Source organism: Hippocampus bargibanti, linkage group LG16, assembly GCF_051943395.1.
Source record: "Hippocampus bargibanti isolate YZ-2025 linkage group LG16, ASM5194339v1, whole genome shotgun sequence".
NCBI classification, from domain to species: Eukaryota; Metazoa; Chordata; class Actinopteri; order Syngnathiformes; family Syngnathidae; genus Hippocampus; species Hippocampus bargibanti.
In genome coordinates, this window is record NC_142749.1 from 9,077,397 (window position 1) to 9,100,336 (window position 22,940).

At 41.8% G+C, this 22,940-nt stretch overlaps 1 protein-coding gene across 1 annotated transcript; it reads left to right on the forward strand.

The window, feature by feature from the left end:
- Positions 1-9,345: 9,345 nt before the first annotated feature.
- On the forward strand, positions 9,346-21,969 carry LOC148886316 (moesin a). Its single transcript, XM_089017060.1, has 13 exons — positions 9,346-9,702; positions 15,572-15,655; positions 16,211-16,306; positions 16,396-16,670; positions 16,781-16,864; positions 17,410-17,556; positions 17,654-17,750; positions 17,841-18,004; positions 18,197-18,327; positions 18,402-18,562; positions 18,646-18,738; positions 18,854-19,084; positions 20,352-21,969. Exons 1-13 carry the CDS (start codon positions 9,691-9,693, stop codon positions 20,514-20,516), a joined length of 1,740 nt encoding a protein of 579 aa, XP_088873186.1. The 5' UTR covers positions 9,346-9,690; the 3' UTR covers positions 20,517-21,969.
- The last annotated feature ends 971 nt before the right edge of the window (positions 21,970-22,940 follow it).

Below are 22,940 nucleotides of genomic sequence, written 5' to 3' on the forward strand. Positions count from 1 at the left end.
TAGATTTATCTCTGTTGGTAGGTACAACAAGCATGTATAAACATCCAAAAAGGAAAAAAAAAAGAATGTGTATAGCCCAAAATATTTTTTTGGGCTTTGCTGACTTTGTTTTATTTTTCATGAAAATACAAAAGGCCACTTAAGGCCAGCTGTCTGTTCATGAGAAGGTGAAAACAAACTGCCTAAATGTTTCTTCATATGAAACAGTTAGATTGCAAGGCTGCTGTCGCCGTTGTTTCTGGCATTTGGCTCAATGTTTTGCGTGCCACCCAGCCCCATATCCAGCTAGTTATACTGTCACAGATTCCCCAAAAATGTTCTTGGTGCGAAGAGAAACAAAACAAACAACCGCTATCATTACTCTTTCGATGACTGAAAGAACACAGAGTTAATTGCACTGATAATTTTAAGACTACACAATCTATCACAGCCACAACATTACTCAAGTTAAAATGGAATTATGTTCAATTCTGCAAGGTTGCAGCTTTTACAAAATTGGCATATTTCCTCATATAGTACCAAGGGGTGTTTTTTTGTACTCAATTACAGAGGGCGCCATGCTTAAATATGTTTGATCATTTTCGACAAATACTTTATCACAACAAAATAGACACACGACACATACTTTTTGAAAAATAGAATGGCGTACCTGTAAGAGGTGATGTTAAATGTAAATTTTTTAATGTTTCATGTGATTAAGTTGGGCACGGCGTATTCCACCAGAAGCCACTATTGGGGGAAATGTGCTATAAATAATGACATCAAATATGTGCATGAACGTACACAAAACCTGATGGTAATTTCGGGAATTTGAACTACGCACTTTAAAAGTCAATTGCCCAGATCTGTAAGAGACTCTCCAACCCCTGTCTTGAAACTGCACATTTTAGACTCATTATCTCAAAGGAAATGATATATTCTCATGTGGTAATTTTGAATGACTTGTTGCAAATGTCATCCGCAAGTTTGGCCATATTCAATTACATTGCCAGGTTGTTCTAGACTACACTTAAGAACCAAAAAAAGTATTAAGAGAAACCCCTATCCAATTATCAAACTGCAGAAAAAAGCTTTTCTCATTGTATTTCAGCACCCTTACCCCCATCCCTTCTTTTATAAGTGCCGCAAACAAGCCATATATGTCTAGAATTGACTTTTACTTGTTGATACAAATTGTATCTCTACCTTGAATGTAAACTAAATATCAAATGTATATTATGAAAATGTTATTGAAATAAAGGGGAGGGAAAATGCCTAATGTTGTGTGACACTGTGTGTCACTGGGAGTAGCCCATAGGTATGTACTATCTTTTATTGGGTACTGTAGTTAATTTCCTGGGACTTTGATGTGCTCGGTCAAGTGCGCAGCAGGACAAAACTGTGCCGCACTAAGCATCACGCTCACTGTACATACGCGCGTGTTCCTGTGGATACGATTTAATCTGTAAATGTAAAACATTACTTCAGTTGACGTGAATGTTGTAACCTGTGCTTATTTTCTCTTGATTTGTTCAATTTGCCTTGAATAAACTTTGCATATTTGAGTGTTTAACAAAAAATGGTTTAACACAGATTGTTCAGCACCAAACTAATCGACTTTGAAGGATACTTTGATGAAAAAAAAACTATGAAATGATAGCACAGTGCCAGTTTGTAATCATTTGTGTTTTGGTGTTTCATGTTAATGTTATTTTTTTCCCTCTCTTTAAACTGAAATCTAGTGGAATGTTTGCCAGGGGTTTGAATGACTTAACAACGTAGACAAGCAGATGTGTGCTATTTGTTGTTACTTTGACCATTGCAATATGATATTGAAGTCATGTAAATGAATAATTTTGCTGTAGGTGTCCAGTTTATACGTACTTTCAGCTGGTTCCCTATGAAAATTGAACTATTTTGAAGTTGCGTGTTGAATAATAGCATGTTAATGGATGCGATGAAAACCAAAGTTTTGTTTTTTTTACTGTCCACATTATGATTCGTGGTCCAAACACACATTCACACTTCTTGTGTACCGGTGACACTTGATGCCAGCATCCTCCCAGATGGACAGACTTCTTATGCATAATGTCAGAACTAAAAGTGTGCCCATAACCATGACTGTACATATTTACAGTGTAATACTCAGGTTTAACCCGGCTAACATTCACAATTACAAGCTTCAAAAACAGTCAGTTGTACCGGTGAATTTTCTAAAGTGCCGTGAGTGGACTGTAGTATTTACAATGTACCAAGGGAAACATTGAAGCAAGCTTTTTGTGTTGTGCTTATCTGCGATATTGTAATCCACTCTGACTGGAAAGCATTGCTTTTTTTGTCGACCAAACTAGACTATTTGAGTCTGTGGGCTCAAACAAAATGTAAGTCTTAATGACATGTGTTTCTCACCATTAATAAAGCTATATTATGTTCATACTGTGCTATCTCCTCTTTTGAAACAGAAGACTTTTCATGATCATTTTACTAATAGTCGTACATTAGGTTGTACTGACAGATTTAACTAATCTGGCTGTGATTTGTTTTGATGAAACATCAAAGTTCCCTCTTAAAAATCGTACCCAACAGAATGGTGGGTAGGCGGTCATTCTTTTGTGGAGAGAAAAATTGTAGCCTAGAAATTTAGATCTACAAGGTAAGATAGGGAGAAGCCTTTGCTTCTTTGTTGCATACCTGCCTTTGGGCTCTCATTGTTCAAACAATGGGTACGTGTGTTGTGTGTCTAAGCTTAAGAAATTTAAACAAAGCAAACCCCTGTCACAGCGAAAAACACGTCGTGTCATTTGTGCATTACTGTATACCATAAAAACAAGCAAAAATGGACACTCATTTAGAGACGCTTAACTTTCGTCTCGGTCAATATTTGAGTTCGAGCACCCTCTACTGGCAAATGTTAGGCATTGAAAATGGGGCTAAATGTGCAGTCGACCGGCGCAATCGCACTGAGCATTCCCTACTTTATTTGGCTTACTGTTAGATGCTAAAGAATGCGCCCTTCATTTAGTGGGAACGCTCCACATGAAGTCATCTTACCCGAGAAGTGTAACTCACGGCAATATAATTTAGGGAGTCAACACAAAGCTATTTGAGTTGGTTACTTTTTAAAGGAAGGACCATTTTTATGCTGGCAGAATTTCACCTCAGGCATTGTGTTACTCGCCTTTCATTCCTTTTCAGCAGCAAATAGATTGTGGACGTTACGGAGATCTGGAGCCCATCCCGGCTGATGTTGACCAACTATGGCCGGCCTGTCAATCACAAGGCAGATATTGGAAAATGTATACAGAATCAGAATACCTTTATTCGTCCCGCAATGGGGAAATTTGCAGTCCACAGCAGCAATTGAAGAGGGATGGGGTTGGGGTGGGAGTGAAAGGATAGAAAACAAGATATTCTAAGCATAACAAAATAAAAATGTCAACTGTATACTGTGCAAATGTAGATGTGCAAAAACCGTTCTATAAACAAGACTGTACATAGTGCAGAATCAAGAGATGCATTTAGATATATTGCAACAACCCATATTTACAAGTGTCCAGTTTTTTTTTGTTTTTTTCACATGTGATCATTGGGAATTGTGAAGCCTGACAGCAGTCGGTAGGAACGAGCGGCGGTACCTCTCCTTCTTGCAGCGCGGGTGTAATAGTCTCTGGCTAAAGGAGCTACCCAGAGCTGTCAGGATGGGCAGGAGGGGGTGGGAGGGGCTGTCCGTCATAGCTTTTAGTTTAGCTAGCGTCCGTCTGTTGCCCACCTCCTCTAGAGAGTCCAGCGAGCAGCCCACGACAGAACTGGCCCGCTTGACAAAGCGCTCCAGTCTTTTTCTGTCCCGGGTGGTGATGCTGCCTGACCAGCAGACAATGCCATAGTGGATGGCTGATGCCACCACAGAGTCATAGAAAGTCTTTAGGAGTGACCCCTGAACTCCAAAAGACCTCAGTTTCCTGAGGAGGAAGAGGCGACTCTGTCCCTTTTTGATTAGGGCATCCGTGTTTGTTGTCCAGTCCAGTTTATTGTTGAGAGTAACACCCAGGTACTTGTAGGAGGTCACCCTCTCAATGTCCGAACCCTGGATGTTCAATGGTGCAGGTGACGATTGTTTCCTGCAGAAATCCACCACCAGCTCCTTGGTTTTGCCAGTGTTGATCTGGAGGTGATTCTGCTGGCACCAGTCCACAAAGTCCTTTGTCAGTCCCCTGTACTCCCTATCGTCTCCCTCTGTAATGAGGCCGACAATAGCTGAGTCGTCAGAGAACTTCTGAAGGTGGCAGGTTGGGGTGTTGTAGTTGAAGTCCGAGGTGTAGAGGGTGAAGAGGAATGGAGCCAGGACTGTTCCCTGCGGCGCTCCGGTGCTGCAGAGAAGCCTGTCCGACTCACAGTTCTTTACCCTCACGTACTGTGGCCTGTTTGTGAGGTAGTCTGTAATCCAGGATGTGAGGTGATGGTCGACTCCGGCATGCTGCAGCTTGTCCCCCAGTAGACTGGGCTGGATGGTGTTGAAGGCACTGGAGAAGTCGAAGAATGTGATCCTCACCGTGCTCCCAGCATTCTCCAGGTGCAGCAACGCCGTATGGAGGAGGTAGATGATGGCATCCTCCACACCGATGCTGGGCTGGTAGGCAAACTGCAGCGGGTCCAGTGATGAGCTTGCCAGCGGTCGCAGGTGGGCGAGGACGAGTCTCTCCAGCGTCTTCATCAGGTGAGACGTCAGCGCCACCGGTCTGTAGCTGTTGAGCTCTTTGGGGTTGGCAATCTTGGGCACTGGGACCAGGCATGACGTTTTCCACAGCTGTGGAACTCTGCCCAGCTTCAGGCTCAGGTTGAACAAGTGCTGGACAATGTCACACAGCTGGTCGGAGCAGGTCTTGAGGAGTCGGGAACTGATGTCATCCGGACCTGCTGCCTTCCTCACCTTCATCCTCCTCAGTTGGTTCCTCACCTGCGCAGTTGTGACAGACAGGCAGGAACCAGGAGGCAGAGTGGCGGCTGAGGGTGTGGCAACGGTTGGGAGGGCAGATGTTGGTTTTGGAAAGCTGGTCGTGAGAGGGGGCAGGGAGGGTAAGGCCACAGTGAGAGTTGGTGCAGGTGCAGCTACAGGTGAAGTTGACGGTGGGCCGGGGGCGGCTGGCGTCTTGTCAAACCGATTGAAAAAGCGGTTGAGTTCATCTGCCCAGTCCTTGTCTTTTTCGTTCAATGTCACTGGGCTTTTGTGGCCTGAGATGTTTTTCAGGCCCTTCCAGACACCAGCGACATTGCTGGCTTGCAGCTGCTCCTCCATTTTCATCCTGTAGGCCTTCTTCCCCTCTCTGATCTTCCTCCTCAGTTGGATCTGCACGGCCTTCAGTTCCTCTCTGTTGCCCGACACAAAAGCCCTTTTCTTCTCCTTCAGGAGGACTTTTATGTCGGGATTAATCCATGGTTTGTTGTTGGCAAAACACCGCACAGTCCTGGTGGGTACGGTGTTTTGTTCACAAAAGTTAATGTAGTCTGTGATGGTGTTGGTGAGTGAGTCAATGTCTTCCCCATGAATCTCAGTAAAGAGCTCCCACCTGGTTGAATCAAAGCAGTCCCGCAGAGCTTCTTCAGCTTCTGTGGACCATCTTTTGATCGTGCGGGTCACAGCTGGTTGCCTCTGGACAAGGGGTTTGTACACAGGCTGGAGATAAACCATATTGTGGTCTGCTCTTCCGAGAGGGGGGAGGGGGGAGGGTTTGTATGCATCCTTGGCGTTTGAATAAAATAGGTCCAATATGTTATTGTCTCTGGTGGCACAAGTTACATACTGTGTGAATGTTGGGAGGGAGAATTTCAGGGAAATGTGATTGAAGTCCCCTGAGATGATAAACAAGGCGTTGGGGGACTGGGTTTGCAGCTTGTTTACAACAGATATGAGGGCATCGGAGGCAGCGCCGCCATTTGCCGTAGGGGGAATGTACGTCGTCACGGCTATGACGTGTGAGAATTCCCGTGGCAGGTAACGCGGCCGGAGGCTAACGGCTAGCAGCTCGATGTCCCGAGTGCAAAGTTTTTCCAGTACAGTAGCTGAAGGTGCTGAAGGGCTACATGTGATTTTTAAAAACATCCAAATAGGCAAGGCCTTTCCTTTTTTTTATGAATTTAGTATAAATGACTTAAGCAATTTTTAAATGTATGTCGATGTAAACTTCTACTCTTAAATGTATGTTGACGTAAACTTCTACTCTAGAAATGAAGCTGAGGTGAGTATGGTGAGGTGAGACGATTAATTGCAATGTTGGCATTGGATGTTTGGATGACTATGACACACATTTTTAGATTACATGCCCTGCATATTTGTTTCATTAGATGGAATACACATGGGTTGTGCAAACCCTAATCTTCTTTTCCTTTCGGTTTTCCCTACAAGGGGTCGCCACAGCGAATCAGAGTCCTCCATCTTCAGAAGTTTGATTCGCATGTTTGTTTTGGCCACGCTTTTACGTCGGATGCCCTTCTTGACACAACCCTCTGTATTTATCCAGGCTTGGGACTGGCACAAGAAGACACTGGCTTATGTTTCCTTGTGGCTACAGAACAAGCAACTGAAAATGCTCAGTAGAAGGCTCCGAAACACAAAATGGTCAGCGGCACAGCAACATTCAAAAAAGCAAAACTATGCTCACCATTTGATGGCAATACTCTGATCTTACCGTGAAATGGGCACCTCTTTCCCTTCATTACATTACTACCAGAACTTCAAAGTCCCTTAAAGGACAACGTCACCATTTTTTTGTTTCCTAACTGACATCAGAAAAACGTTATTGCATCTAAAATACCCAAAACACGCAGGCTGATATTTTTAGTCAAATGCAAAACACCATTAAAAATGAGGTAAAGTGTCCCAAAACTACTTCAAAATGACCTCGGAAATGCCGAGTTTTAGAAGGTCCCGCCCCCTTGTTCGTGACGTAACGCCAGGACGTCTTGCCTTGCTCTAGAACAGGGGTCGGGAACCTATGGCTCGCGAGCCATATATGGCTCTTTTGATGATTGCATATGGCTCGCCGATAAATATTACATATTATAATACATATTGTCGTTTTTTTCGTCGTTCATTTCCCGTTGGAGCTGCAGTTGGCGGAAAGCGCAATTTTGATTGGATGACACTGACCTAGAATGGCCGAAAGCGCCATGTTGATTGGATGATAGTGGCCGTCATGTTGAAGTAGGGAAACGGCCCTTTAAATGAGCCCAACTTGTGCACTTCAGCGCAAATGCACCGGAGCATTAGAGGAGAGAAAATGTTCTGATTCTAATTTGCAATGAAACAATACCATCGATGAAACAGTCGAATGTCAGTGACATTTTAACAAGCCCCATGTTAACGTTAGCATCGACATACTTCTTCGAGAAGTAAATTGCAGATAGCAAGTGTGGAATCTTATGAGCCGTGTGCAGGCTACCTAGCAGTAACTTGGCCTCTGCACCGGCAAATTGAATTTCATTCCGATCGTTTTCCTGGATTTTTACCAAACACGAGGAACGGAAAACCATCCATGTTAACGGTGAGTACTATCACAAAGTTATTTTAAATAATACATTCTGATATTTTGTTGAAAAGCAGCCGCGCGTGCACGTGTGTGCTCTCGCTGAAAAACATTTCTAAATATTTGACTTTTATGGCTCTCTTAGTCAAAAAGGTTCCCGACACCTGCTCTAGAATCAAAACAATGGCTTCAGATTCGGAGAAGATGCTCTTTGTTCTTACTCATCTAGTTATGAATATGATTCAAATAGTTCTGAAGAGGAATGCATAAATGTTTGCAATTTATTAAAGAAGTCTTCGATTCGAGCCGTCAGGACTCCAATGTAGCGGCCCAGAAAATGCACAAGGAATCAAGCGCTGTTGGAAATGGACTGATTTGTCTGCTGGGAATTTGTGTCAACTAGTATCAAATAGTATTATTGGTGCAACACAACGATTCACCGCGTTATGTGTTTTCCTTCTAATTTCGCCCTAATTTCACCATCAACACGGCTCAACACGAAGTTTTCAGACCAAACAAAGTACCCAAAATGCATTGTGTGTCGCTTTCTTGGTCAGGGCGTTCCAGACATGACGTCACGTCAGGCATTGTCATCAACTCGAAAACAAGACTTCCTGAATATTCAGTGCGTCTTAAAATGTAAAATATAGCTATATTACGTGGAATCTTTGTAAAATATGCTCAGTATAAGTCATTTGAAGTGATTTGACAAATTAGACACAACTTGTCTGGAGGTGTCGGTTGTCCTTTAAGATGCTTTATCTTCCAGTTACAGAGACACTAATGTTCTTGCAAAATCCAATGTTTTCGATGAGGTGAGGAAGTGTGATAGCCCAATGTGAGCTGCATGTTAAGAAATCAGTACAAAGACAGCATTTAGCTTCTTGAGGTCTGAGGAAATAAGTCATGAATCATCCCTCTGTATCCTCAAAGAGAACAAATCAAGGTGCTATAGGCCGTTGTCTCCAATGATGAAGTATATTTTTGAAATTGGCGAAACATCTGACTGTTTAACCCTTGGAAGTAATCTGGATAGATTAGGTTTGCCTTTCCTAGGTTGCCTCAAAAATATGATAGGTCAAGTGCAGCCAAAAAAGCACAAGTTTAATGATTTTACCTCCTTTCACTGCTGCATGCTCTCGCTCACCACATTGTGGGCCCACATGAAAATTTCTGCTGTGGCGTCTGCTGGCGTGTTTTCCGTTATTCCAGTAGTGTTGGTAATGTGGGGAAGGCAAATGACACCCCCTGTTTCCACTGCCTGTATAAAACATTAGAAAAAAAGGACTTCTTAGTGAAAGTTATTTCATTTGTGCTGAAATTTCATCTGTGTCGCTACAAGGTTCAGCCTACCATATTGTCCTGACCAAAAATGTATAAAGTAGTTGGTATGTGCAGAAATACAGAAAAAAACTATGATCTGTGAATGTTTAAAATGAGAATATACAATACAATATAACCTTCGCTAGCTGTTTTGAAGACTACAAACTCCCATTTTACGATGCATTTTAATAAATGACATAAAGGCTGTGGTGGAAGGGATTATAGGTTTTTTTTTAGACAAAACTCAATACAAGATATGTTTGGTCATCCATCACGCAAGTTTTTTGGAGAGGGGTAGGCAGGATGGGCTTCAAAGTTCTTACTTGGGGCCCCCGAGGGTGGTAGTATTCACCACTCTATATTTACTTTTGCAAATCGAGTAAAATGCATAGGTCTAAAAGTACAGACTGTAGTTTGCCTGACAAAAAAGTCGAGTCAATGTGTGCGGCCATGATGATGCAGGGGCAGCAGGCGGAGTCTGCGGGCTCCAACTAAATCAACTCAAATCTAACCGAGCTTCTCCTTCTTTCTGTCTGGCTTCTGTCCTGTCATCGACCTGGGTGTGGTTAGAGACTCCGGGTACCGTTAGCAGGAAATCGAGCTTTCGAATCTGTTTCTTTTGACGAGGGCGACACACGGAATTATATTTCCCTCGAAGTTTCAAGAGATACTTGTTATTTTTGTTTATTTAAATCGAGCTAACAAGTCATAGGTTGGGCTCGTTTCGAACAGGAAGGCGTTTGACTGGCGCCGTTGTTCTGATGGGAAAAAGTTTTCTGGTGGTTTCGACAACCGCTCATCTGTTCTGTTAGTCTTAGTTTTTTCTGTTTGTTTTTGTCTTACCCGAACCGGACCAACAAAAGACAAGATGCCGAAGACGGTAAGCTTGAATGAACGGAACTATTCTTATCTTGTAATCGTCTCGTGATTATTCGCATTTTACAGAATCCGACCAAGATATGTGATCAACACCGGTATGTGACTGCAATTTGTATTGTGTAATACTTATCAGGTGCTTCGTCTGGTTTATTGTAATCTTTTTCTACATTAACGCGACGACACAATACTTTCCGTTAGGAGAGTGCGCGTGCACGCTCCCGCCCCGGTGCTGTTTCAAATGAGCGACTTAAATCACAGTTTACATGCAGGCCTCAAGGCTGGCTACTTTGTATCACAAGCCCGTTTACGAGAGGCACGGTTGAGTTTCCCGTCCCAGGGTGGCTTTGTCCTGGGAGAGTGCCCTCCAGTTCCCCCAACCCCTCCCTGGTCGCCATAGAGTTCGTGTTTCCGGAGGCCTCCGCATCCAGCCACAGCTAGCTCGCGGGTTAGACACCGAGATTGGAGCTGTCAAGCCGGCCCATCTGTGTGCATTTTCAGCCCCGGCTTTTACTGCACGAAAAGATGTTTTTATAAGTTGGTTTAGTGGCATCACGTTTTATTTACTTTAGCAACCAGTTTTAGCGTGGCATATCGGGAACAATGAAGAGGACCCCTCCTCTCATTGTTGGGGGTAATGGGGGATGGCAGCACACACTCTTTGTTTAATTCAACCTGCATAAAGCTATTGCTTCTGAGCTATTTTCGTTTTGAAGTATATGAGCTAAAACATTAAACAATAAAAATCGTGTACACTGGTGGAACAGTAAAATTGTTACTTGTGATCTTGATTCTTCACTATAAATGCACACTATAAATCTTTGTTTATCCATAGAGTTTTGGATACCAACTTCAAGTTGATAAAGACAATTCGCTTTTGACTACTGTCCATAAAATCCGCAGTAAACTGCAGTAAATATGTCAGATGGACACATTACATCGGGCCTTGTGTGCCAATAAAGCAATTACTCCTCCCTCTGTGCCAATTAAAATCTGATGATTGTGACATACTGTCTCATCAGATAAATCTGACATGCCGGTATGCATGCAGCATTCCTAGCTTGAGGCAATGAATAAATATTTAAATCTAATTAAGTTTCATTTGGTTACGGTCTCTTCTATTAAACAGGTCATAAATATTTAGGCAGAAACATTTTTTTAAGTTAGAGCCATTTAGCGGTGCACTTTGGAACCGTCAAGGGGGGAAGTCACCCACTTGATAAATGCCATTTTTTTCACAAATCACAAATTTTGTCATTCTCAATGAGTAGGGTCATAAAACTACAAGACAACTTGAGATATTTTGACGAATAAAATGTAATATTACCAGGATAAAGTTACAACATTGGGTGTAAAAAGTTGGAAATACAAGAGATTACAAGAAAATAAAATGTATCGCAATATCAACACTATCATATGGAGCAGTTTCGTATGCTGAAGTCTGAAGAAAGAACCACGCGAACTGAAATAAACTCTTTTGGGTTTGTAAGAGGAACAACCAGAACGTCCTAATTTTTATTTTACAATGTCCAATAATAGGTATGTAAATTGGATTTAAATATCAGACTTATTCAAACACTGACTTGGGGTAAAGTTAATGTAATCATTTTTGCCCAGAATATATGAAGTGATTTTTAGAAATATGTTTAGTCTGTTACTTTGGTGACCGTCTGTGTGCCAATTGTCTGAGTGAGTACAGCTAGAATACGGTGAGCCTCTACAGCGGCAGCGTGGTCTCCTGTTTGCACAAGCCAGGAGAAGCTCAAAAGAAGCTTTTACAATGTGTGTACAAGCAATAAGACAATACATGGTTCAATGCTGCAGTGTTGTTTGGATGTTTTGCTCCAGTGTTGGGGAAAAAAACGGAAACTGAAAGGGGACAAATATCTGATCAAGAGGAAGGTCACTGGCCATAAATGACAAGAGGAATGACTGGATCAATGCTGTCGCGATGAAAAGTTTAGTACGTCCCTTTATCAGAGATCGCTGTTAATTTGTGCCTCTGTCAGGTTATTTGGTAACCAGGGGAGGCAAAATACAGAAAAGGCAGAAGCGAGATAATCTGAATCGGCAGAAAAGTTGAGTTTTTGCCAAGTAAAAGTTGTCTTGGGGGAACTGTAGCTAAAAGTAGGGGGAGTGCTGAAAAAAACCCACATTTTAGTCAATTGTCTATGTCCGAATGAATCACAATTATTCCAAAAGTTGCGTCTCTCTGTCATCTTAACTCGAGTGCTTAAAGTTTCTCAAGAGAGTCATGGTGTGACTCAAATGTTCTGCTCTTACATCAGTTCCTTTCTGGTAATTTCCTCGCCTGCAGCCTTATATGGACTTTCACATCACGGTCTAGCTACTCTCTCCTCCCAGCTTCCCTCAGCCTGCTCCTCACATGCCGTTCAACACTCAAGATTGCACCGGAGCGCTCTATCAGCCAAGTTCCATTTTATCACGAGTTGATGTGATTCCTTTACTGTGTCGGGTTTAAAACACTCCCAAATAAAGTCATCATGCCACATTTTCATTGGACATTAACATTAAAGTTCAGTATCATCAACATTTTTAGCATACCGTTACTTTGTCACTCATCTACAATGGTAAAAATATTTTCTTTAAAAAAAGAAACAATTGGTTATAACTTACCATTTGAGTCGCAGGTGAACAACATTGGTGGTTTTCTTGCGAAAGGGACAAACATTGAGTGTGTGTGGCTATGGTGATTTGGTCAATTGAAAGACGTGGAGGTATGCTAGCAGGGGATTTAAGGAGGCCGCAGTGCGCATAGCGAAGGAGATTAGTTTGTAGAAGTAGAGGTGGTGGCAAAAGTGAATGTTTTTTGTTTAGTTTTTTTACACAAATTACTGGAATATTTTCAACTGGGATCTGCTGTGACAATTACACTTTGGAAAGTAAGTCGTTTTATGTTAATATTTCTGATACTTTTGCGCTAGGTAGCCCGACCAGTTGTCCTTTTTTTCTGTTGTTTTCACCCCACATCAAATCAAGGTTGTCGAGAGATAAGAACAAGCTTGAGATTTCGCCAAATGTTTGTATTGGAAGTTCTGCACTCAATGACACTTTTCACACGCAAGTATTAGTGAACAGTATGAAAGTAGAGTGAACAGGCCTTCATGAGTTGATTGAGTAACGTATCTGTTTAGAGAAGGATTACCAATGTTAACTACCATCCCGACAAAAGGGACTTGGCTTTGTCACCAAGAAATGTCTGAGCAGCTGAATGCGCGCAAGTATGTATATTTTAAGAACAATGGTCATGGGAAAGACCCCTCCTCGCTTTTGTAAAGAAAGCTCATCCTCTCTCTTTCTTCCCTCCCTCTTCCTGTCTGCCAGTTTACACCCTTCAACTGGAGGGTTTCGTGAAACGTAATGCTCGGCTGCATCCAGCCCCTCAGCTGTAAACACATCTGGACTGCAGACACACAACAGTACACACAGCCACAGGGCGTTTGAACCGAGGTGGGAGGTTGAACAGCCTTTTCTGTACAACTGTTTCGACACACAGCTTTCGATCTTACATACAGGAGTATGTCACACAATTGATTGTTCACAACTTTGACATCATTTACAAATGCCACGAGTCTAAGTAAAATAAAATGAAAAATCTGACAGTCTGACAGACTGTTTTTTGAGTTAACTAGTCATTTAACACAGTGGAGGGTGTTAAATGACTAGTTAACTCAAAAAACAGTTCTTTGTATTAATTACTTTTGGATGTTTACTATGCTCGAGTTGACATTGTGAAGGTATTTAGCATCGGTTTAATATGAGTAATTAGAAGGCAGCGACATAGTTTTCTCAATATATCATTTGTACTGTTGGATATTGTGGGAGTCTACATCATGTTGATGGTGTTTTATAGAGTGATCACTGTTTTTGGTATGACACGTCAATAGAAAAATGAGATTTGAGCTGTGTGGCTCTCTTGGACATGGGAAGTAATAGTAAAGCTAATGCCGGCATGAAAAATGCCACCGTCACAAACATTTAACTATCATAGGACACTGTCGGAAGATGGTGATGGTGAACAGTGTTATCTTGGCAATGTACGTTGTGCCGTTCGTTGCCATGGGGGAAAAATGATGAGGTCGAATGCATGGAAACATGGCACGAGAGTGGAGAGGGCGCGGGTGAGCGTACGCTAAGAATAGTGTCGGCGGCACACCCTAACACAAGCACAGAGTGTAGCCGTGCGCTTCCTTTTTGACGTAACATTAGTCATTCTAGCTCGGGGAAACAAAGTGGCAGAAAGACCAGCCGAGTCATTGCGAGATGAATTTAGGTTTTTAAAATGATTTCCTTTCCGACATCGTGCTTCTTTAAAATAGGAATTCTTCTCAAACTTGTTATGACAAATGTAACTTGAGAAAAGACAAACTTTAAAAATACAGTTAATGTAGTCGGGCATGTGTTCATCAAAAATGAGACCCTTTCACTTCCTGTCAAGTATAGTTCATTCATTGTAAGCTACTAACATAATGTTAAGCTTGAAAAAAAAAACTTCATCCATGAATCGGCATTGCGCATGAATGTTAAATTGTACAAAAGTAAATATTTGAAGACAAACTCCTAAAAACATTAAATGCAATGGTACTGTACTTCACAAATGTACCGTCCAAGTAAACAAAAAAATGGAACCCGCTCAAACGTTATGCACAGTTTGAGCATTTCATTCAGGGTTTATACCGCTCGAGAGATCATGCGCACTACTGGTGGTACTGCCCATCTGATTCTAGACGATTCTGTCACTCCTTGGGGTCGACTCAAATTGACCGACAAACTCACTGCTGCCAATGACAGGAAGTGACAGAAAGGCAAGTGTGCTGTGCTGTAAATTGGGTTCTGCTGACATGAATGGGAAAGAACGCAACACTCTCGTCAACCCCAACTTGTGGGAAATAATGTGCACCATTGTTGTTGAAGCGTGGGCCTCAGCTTGCAAAGTTATTTCCCAACAGGCATGTGTGCTGCCTTTTTCATCATCTCCAAGAGGGCAAAGAAATGAGAAACTGCCAGACAATCTGCTGATTCCAGACTGAATATATTTGTATGACCTTGACTAGTTGGAATGAATGTAGTACACACAGAGATTTTCCCCCCCATGTTCTTAACTATTAGAAGTTCATCATCATATCACTGATGCAAAAGCACGATAAAAATTTCAGACTTGATCAAGGTGGTTCTTGCGATACATTCCGCATTCCTGTTTCAATATCAGTTGTGAGTTCAGTGCATTCTTGACTTGAATAGGAAGTTCCTCAGTGGTGACAAACTCTCTGCAAATAGGTGTGCGGGTATGTTCTTGGCAGTCCACAGAGCAGCGAGCTGACTGCTTGACTGCTTTATACATGACAGGAAGTCGGCCGCTCTCATGAGTGTCCAGCGGCCAAAGGCCTCACAAGGTCACAACACCAGAGGATGTGGTTACTTCCTGGAGATAAGTTCCATATTGAGACCCGCTAGTCGGCACATGGGCTTTCATGGAGTCTTGTCGCAGAAAAAAAAAATAAAATGGAATTATTCATTCCACAGTCAGATTTTTTGGGGGGAAAGGGGGGTTGAGGGCTTGTCCACCCACCATTTAGTGTTCAGTTAAGGATTAAGTCAATGTGATGCCTGTGTCTTGTTACAGTTTCTGATTTTCTATTGATTCAAATTCCAAAGACATTCAATTCTTTCTCATTGTTGAAGCCTGATAGTACCTGTGCGTGCGTGACTGCATTTTTTTCCCGAATTTTTATTTTTTGGAAATTCAGTATTCACACAAACAAAGTTGACGAATTTGTTTTTAAATGAACGCTCACGTCCACGTTATTGCCACTTTGCATTGTTCATTTCTCCCATTTGTTTCTGTTCCCTAGATTAGTGTCAGAGTCACCACAATGGATGCGGAACTGGAGTTTGCCATTCAGCCCACAACAACAGGAAAGCAACTCTTTGACCAGGTAGGACACACAAAATAATCATTTTGTTTTGCCTCCAGACATACTAAATGACGTTGGCAATCACCACACCCCCCTCCTCAAGACTGTCTCTCAAAACAATAAATGCCGATTGTCAACTTTTAAATCATTCACTGCCATGTACAAATTTATTTATTTATTTATTTATTTATTTATTGCTTTCAAATTGCTGCCGTGGACTGCAAATTTCCCCATTGTGGGACGAATAAAGGTTTTCTGATTCTGGAATTGAAAATATGACGAGAGCATTTCCCTTTTTCCCATGTTAGCGCTTTGTTTCAGCTTCAGCAGACCCATATAATTTAGGAATTACCTCTTTCTTTCTGATGAAAGAAGACAGTCAAAGGTGTCTTACGCTGTATTGAATGTTTATGTAGTCCTAAAACTCTATTTTGTGGGTCCTGGAATTCAAGTGACAATGACAAAAACCCTGGCACTGCAGTGGACACATTTTTGCACGCCTGACAGTGAATGAGTTAAACGTGTTAAAAATCTAGGGAGTTTTTTTCATAGACTGCATGTATATATATATTTTAGGTTGTTAAAACAATTGGACTGCGGGAGGTTTGGTACTTTGGACTCCAGTACCAGGATACCAAGGGTCTATCTACGTGGCTCAAGCTCAATAAGAAGGTGAACGTTTTATTGATTTTCCTGTCTTTGTCGCCATCCAATAAATAAAAAATATTGCACCAACATGATATTCAACGTTATCGTTTCAGGTGACCGCCCAAGATGTGAGGAAGGAAAGCCCGCTACTATTCAAGTTCCGTGCCAAGTTCTTTCCCGAGGACGTGTCAGAGGAGTTAATCCAGGATGCCACGCAGCGGCTTTTTTTCCTGCAAGTGAAGGAGGGAATTCTAAACGACGATATCTACTGCCCTCCAGAGACGGCCGTCCTGCTGGCTTCCTATGCCGTGCAGGCCAAGTATGCTGACTACAACAAGGACGTTCACACACCGGGCTATCTATCCAACGAGAATCTGCTCCCTCAAAGGTAATTCCTACCGCACTCATTCAGTTATTGACGAGACGAGCAGTCGTCATCTGGCTTTCAAATCGGCCTTTTTAGTTCTCTGCGTGACCTCTGACCACTTACGTTGGCAGAGTTCTGGACCAGCACAAACTCAGCAAGGACCAGTGGGAGGAGAGGATTCAAGTATGGCACGAAGAACACAAAGGAATGATGAGGTAATGTACCTTCCTCCTCCTCATTTGATAACAAGTTCCCAGCTCATTATACGGGTTACCAGTTTTATTTGTACTGTCCGGCCAAAATTTATCTTCCAGTGGCCTGGCATCAAATAGAACACTGGCCAGGAACCAGAGGTCATGATAAATAACACCTTTCATGGCTTTGAGTTGTCATAACCTAGCATAGATCTTAAAACAGAAATAAATCACAAGCTATTTCATACAACAAATTAGCATATCGGTGTCGGTTTACAAAAGTGGCCAACATTTATAGGGTTAGACCAGTCCATTCTTGCTTGAGCCATTTTTGACACCTTAAGTGCACTATGTTTTAGTGAAGGATCTTTTGCGAGATCCTAGTAAAGAACTACAGTACAAAAGTCTTAAAACTGACGTGAGGAACTTCACAGGTGTCCGCGGATTGCTTATATCCCATAGTTTGAAGTTGGGCAAAACGACAAGAGATTTTTATTTCCCTGTCCAATTAAAGTCAAAAGCATGACCAATCCAGTATTTCAAAGCCAAATCGCTCGTATGTGCAGAGAGGAATCCATGATGGAGTATTTGAAGATCGCCCAGGACCTGGAGATGTATGGAGTCAACTACTTCAGCATCAAAAACAAGAAAGGAACAGAGTTATGGCTGGGAGTGGACGCTTTGGGACTGAACATATATGAACAGAATGACAAGTAAGCGTATATGCAACTTTGGTGTTTTGGACTGCCAACCGTTTTGTAGCTTTTGGGGCTTGTCATCAATTCTGACGCCTGTGTGTATATTTAACAGAATGACGCCCAAAATTGGTTTTCCCTGGAGTGAAATCAGGAACATTTCCTTCAATGACAAGAAATTCGTCATCAAACCAATTGATAAGAAAGCGCCGGTGGGTTCAACGTTGGCTTCTTCACCCGTTCATTTAATGATACCCGTCATTTATCTTTCCTTGCTCTTTTTTTCCTTTCTTCTTTTTTAGGACTTTGTATTTTATGCTCCGCGGCTGCGCATCAACAAGCGCATTTTGTCTCTCTGCATGGGAAACCACGAGCTGTACATGCGCCGCCGCAAGCCAGACACCATCGAAGTACAGCAGATGAAGGCGCAAGCTCGGGAGGATAAGAATCTCAAGAAGATGGAGCGGTAACGTTTTTCACCTTTTTCTATATTAAATTGTTAAATAATGGATTGGCTTTGAAATCAAAGATGCACTAATCATCTGCTTCATCACTGAATAAATCTGTCCAAGCTCTGACAGTGACTGTATTGTTTTCAGCTGACAAAGTTAGCTGCATCATTCAAAGTACTCTGTAAAATATTTTTTCGATGCTTTAGAGCTATGCTGGATAACGAAAAGAGGAAAAGAGAAGCTGTGGAAAAGGAAAAGGAGAAGATAGAAAAGGAAAAAGAGGAATTAATGGAGCGATTAAAGCAGATTGAGGAGCAGACTAAAAAAGCCCAGCAAGGTGGGTGACCGACCAGTATGTTGCGCTAAGATTGCTGCTCTGGTGTGATCTTCAAGCGATGTGATTTTGCGCAGAGCTGGAGGAGCAAACACTGAGGGCTCTGGAGTTGGAGAGGGAGAGAAAGCGAGCCCAGGAGGAGGCTGAGCGTCTTGAGGCGGACCTTAAAGGCGCTGAGGATGCCAAGATGACTCTTTTGCAGCAGTCAGAAAACCAGATGAAGAACCAAGAGCACCTGGTCCGTTACACGAAGTTCAGGTTACATTTATTTGACACTTTTGATGATAAGCAACTCAGGCAAGGATGGTGCTGTTGTTTTAGGCAACAGAGTTGGCTGAGCTGACCTCAAAGATTTCCCTCTTGGAGGATTCCAAGAAGAAGAAAGAAGAAGAGGCAAATCTTTGGCAAGAGAAGGTGTGCAACTTGTGCATTGTTGATAAAGCTTTGTTCTTATGACAATGATTGAAAAAATATTCCCTTTCAATATACTTTGTCATGTAATTAATTCATGAACATTCTCTTACTTCAGGCCACCATGGTGCAGCAGGATCTGGAGAAGACCAAAGAAGAGCTCAAAAACAAAGTGATGGTGGCCCATGTTCAGGAGCCCCTCAACACAGAAAACGAGCACGACGAGAATGATGAAAGCAGTGCCGAGGCCAGCGCCGAGTTCACATCTGCCGCCACGTACAAGGACCGCAGCGAGGAAGAGCGCATGACCGAGGCGGAGAAGAACGAACGTTTGCAGAAACACTTACTTGTAAGTCAGACGACCTCGTGTGCTTTCACGACTTGATTGAGTCATGGCGCACGTTTTACATGAGAAAAATCCCCGCCAAACAAAACAAAATAATGTCATGAAAAGTACAGGGCATGCTAAATAGTAATGGTACAACATTTCATTGTTCTGCCTCTCTCCGAAACATTGGATGGCGGTAGTAATATTTCAGCTCCGATGCAATGTTATGCAGGTGGAATCAGAACGTTGTTTTTAGCTGACCCGAATATACAGTATTAGCGCTGTGAACTGTAAGAACCGATTGTCTGCAGTGCTCTCTAAGTTCAGAACGCCGCGTCCTGACCCTTGAGCTGGCATCAGCGTCCACCGTGGGGCAGTATATTCATTCCAGCAAGAGTAATAAATTCCCAGTGGAGTTAGTAAAGGTCACCGCACACAGCGGTGTACGGAGGCCATCTTCAAACAAGAAGCACATACTTGTCACTCATTCAACCATCTATCTTCTATAATACTCATTACATTAGCATCCACAAACGACGCTCGCAGCCGAGTATCACAAAGAGGAGGCAGATCTGCTTTCCCCGTCCTCCTTTGAAACTCAATGAGGCAAAATAATTTCCCCATTAGATTCCCCAATATTCCACCGTTGTAAGAATTATATGTAGACCAATCCTTGAACAGAAATATGTCAACGCTCCTCCCTAAACACTCCTGTGATTCCCAAAATGCCAGAAAAGTATCACTTGGTTGGGCTATGAAAGTTAGAGTATTTGGCACCAAAGCAATATTTCACAGTGCTTTAGCCATCATCTGTACTTCTTTGACGGTGTCGGACGTTTCACTTCTTATACAAGAAACTTCGGCAGCAAACTAAATTTTTTTGGTAGTTTAGGCCCTATATTTATATCCCTACATACAGTAGGGAAATAGGCCAAGGACGCATATATCCCTACACAGTAGGAATATATATATAGGGCCTAAACTACCAGTAAAAAAATAGTTTGCTGACGAAGTTTCTTGGATAAGAAGCGAAACGTCCGACACCGTCAAAGAAGTACAGATGACGGCTGAAGAAACCTTTTCATCGATGGACCACTCCTGTACGACTGAGAGCTTACACAGACACGGTGCTTTAGCCCAAGGATGCATTTTTTCCATCAAATAACACGAGACTGGAAAAGCTCTGCTCTCCTTTGTGTCCTTCAAGGTCTAATTCTCGCCAGAATGTAAAGAAGAAGGAAGTTGTTTCAGACGCCTTACACAGAATGTGTCCCAACTGTCGTTTCAGGCTTTAAGTTCAGAGTTAGCCAACGCCCGAGACGAGACCAAGAAGACGGTCAATGACATGATCCACGCAGAGAACATGCGGGCAGGACGAGACAAGTACAAGACCCTTCGGCAGATCCGGTCAGGAAACACCAAGCAGCGCATCGATGAGTTTGAATGTATGTGATGCGGAAGTCACCAAGCCCACTCGGCTGGACTGCTGTCCTGTCTCGCTCAAGCACCCCCCGCCCCTCACCCCTATAGAAAATACATCAGCTGCAAATCATGACATGGCTGCACAAATACAGCACAATGTACAAATATGGATCTGTAAAATTGCAATTGCTATCATTGCTAACTGAATTAAGACAAGTCACTGGTTAATAAGGGACATATATTTTTTTAAATTGCATTCCTCACTGAGGGGGGTTTGTAGCATTTTGTTAATGCACCACATTTTTTGAAGCATCAAGTAAACCAATTATAAATTCATCTCATTTCTGTCACTTCCTTGTATTCAATATAAAAAAAAATGAAGGCCAGTCCAATTCTGTGGCCGTTGGCTATAAATGTAATGTTTCTGCTGTACACATGCAAAGTGAGTTTTCTGTTCGTTTTCGTGATCTCATGATGCACAGCATTTCAATCCTGTACAAGATAAACAGTCGTATGAATTGGTTTTGGTGGTGGTGTTGCATCTACAGTGCAGAATTAGACAATGAATTGCTTTTCTTTTGGGATCTAGACTGAATAAACTTGTGCCAAAAGAAAGACTTTTAGTTTGTAGTGTTAAATTTGAATCAGCATGATGAGATGATGATGCTCATCATGTGTGTCTATAAAGGGGAAGCTTTTGAAATGGAAGGAAAGAGAAAATAAAGTGACCATGAGGCAGGCGTTCATATCTGACTGGGTGATTTTGGGCAGATGGTAGAGCTCTTACACCTACACAACGTACATCACTTATATTTTTGATTTAAGTTTAGGCTTAATATATAAGGATTTAATCAAATATTTCTGATATCGAGGCATGACCATTTTTGTTCAACATCCTCCAGTATGTCTTTCTCAAGTTGCTATGTTTTAATTTAATCTTTTTTTTCCATCACATCTGAAATATATATAATTTTTGCGTCATTCCCTTAACATGCACTGGAACATTACAGTATTCAATCTTAACCAAAACAATGAGTGATATCCCTAGTTCTTACATTTTAATATGATGTATTTAATTAATGAGTTTTGTATTTTGTGATTTGGATTATTCTTATGTGATCAAATCATGTATGGTGTTAAAATAGAGAGTAAAAGAAAACATTGAGGATATTTTTGTATAATACAATTTTAGCATCCACAGCACGCTATTAGTTGTAAACTAATGAAGTGGCTGGTGGCTCTTCTAGTAAGTTTAAGGAACAAGCAACACCCTGTTCGCAACACATCATAGCACCGATGAAAGAAAAATCAACATTCCAGTTCATGACAGCAACATTCTTTTTCAATTCAACATGTCATCGCCACCGTTTGAGCCTAGTTTAGGCATCAAGGCACAAGAAGGGTTTTGCTTGTTTCATAGATTGGTCTCTCTAAGATGTATTTACATTATTTTCAAAGGTCAAAATAAAAGTATTATGGCAGTAGGTGTTGCTTTCTATTTTAATGTGTCAGATTTTTTTTACTTAGATGCAATTGCAAAACAGTAATTTTCTTGAAGTAAACATTTGCTGTCAAACCTAAGAATGTTTGCGATTTTGGATATCTTTAGAAGCCTCTGACAACTGAAATGAAGCTGTACTGTATGTTTTACCCCAAAACAATCCCTTTAAATATAGTTAATTAAATTATGTGCATTAGGTTCGCTCGTGTTTTCTTCGAGGTTTTTTTAATGACATGAAGGATTGAATCATAATGATCTTTTTCCATCTGACAGACAGTGCCTTGCCCAATTGTTGCTTCGTCTTCCTTTCTCTAGTAAATAAAAGCCAGAAAAAAACCTACTTGGTCTTGTCTTCTGTTTGCAACTCGGCCTCTTGAAAGGGTCCTCGATTTACGACGACGTCAAACGCGTACGCTATAGGTTTTCCCCAAATCAATTTAAATCGGTAAGTACGCATCTGCAAGGGTATCACAATCATATAAAAGTACGAAAGTCGTACAGTATTCGTGTATTCGTAACTAACTTTTTTGTGCAACCACAGTTCTTGCAATTTCACGATGAACCACACAGTGGCGTCTTGAGCTCATTAGTGTCAGCGATTTGGCAAGAAAACAATTTACAGGGGAGTTATCAAAAATACTGAGCAACAGTAAACAATTTTCACAATTAGTCGCCATTAGTTTGATAAACAGTTTTCACAATTAGGGCACAATGTCTTGCGTTTAGTGAGACAAATTCACTCACTCCAAAAATAAACCTCACTCCCAGTTTTGAGACTAAATACAAATAATAGAGCTCTTGTGTGACAGGTGAGCAAACAAGCAGCGCTCAGTTCAGCGTCAGTATGGTGAAAGAAATAAATAAATAGATATAATAGTGCGCGTCACACTGCTGCAAAAAGCTCCTGTCACCACAGTCCCCTCAATAATTTTACCACTGTGTGAGTTCTTGAAT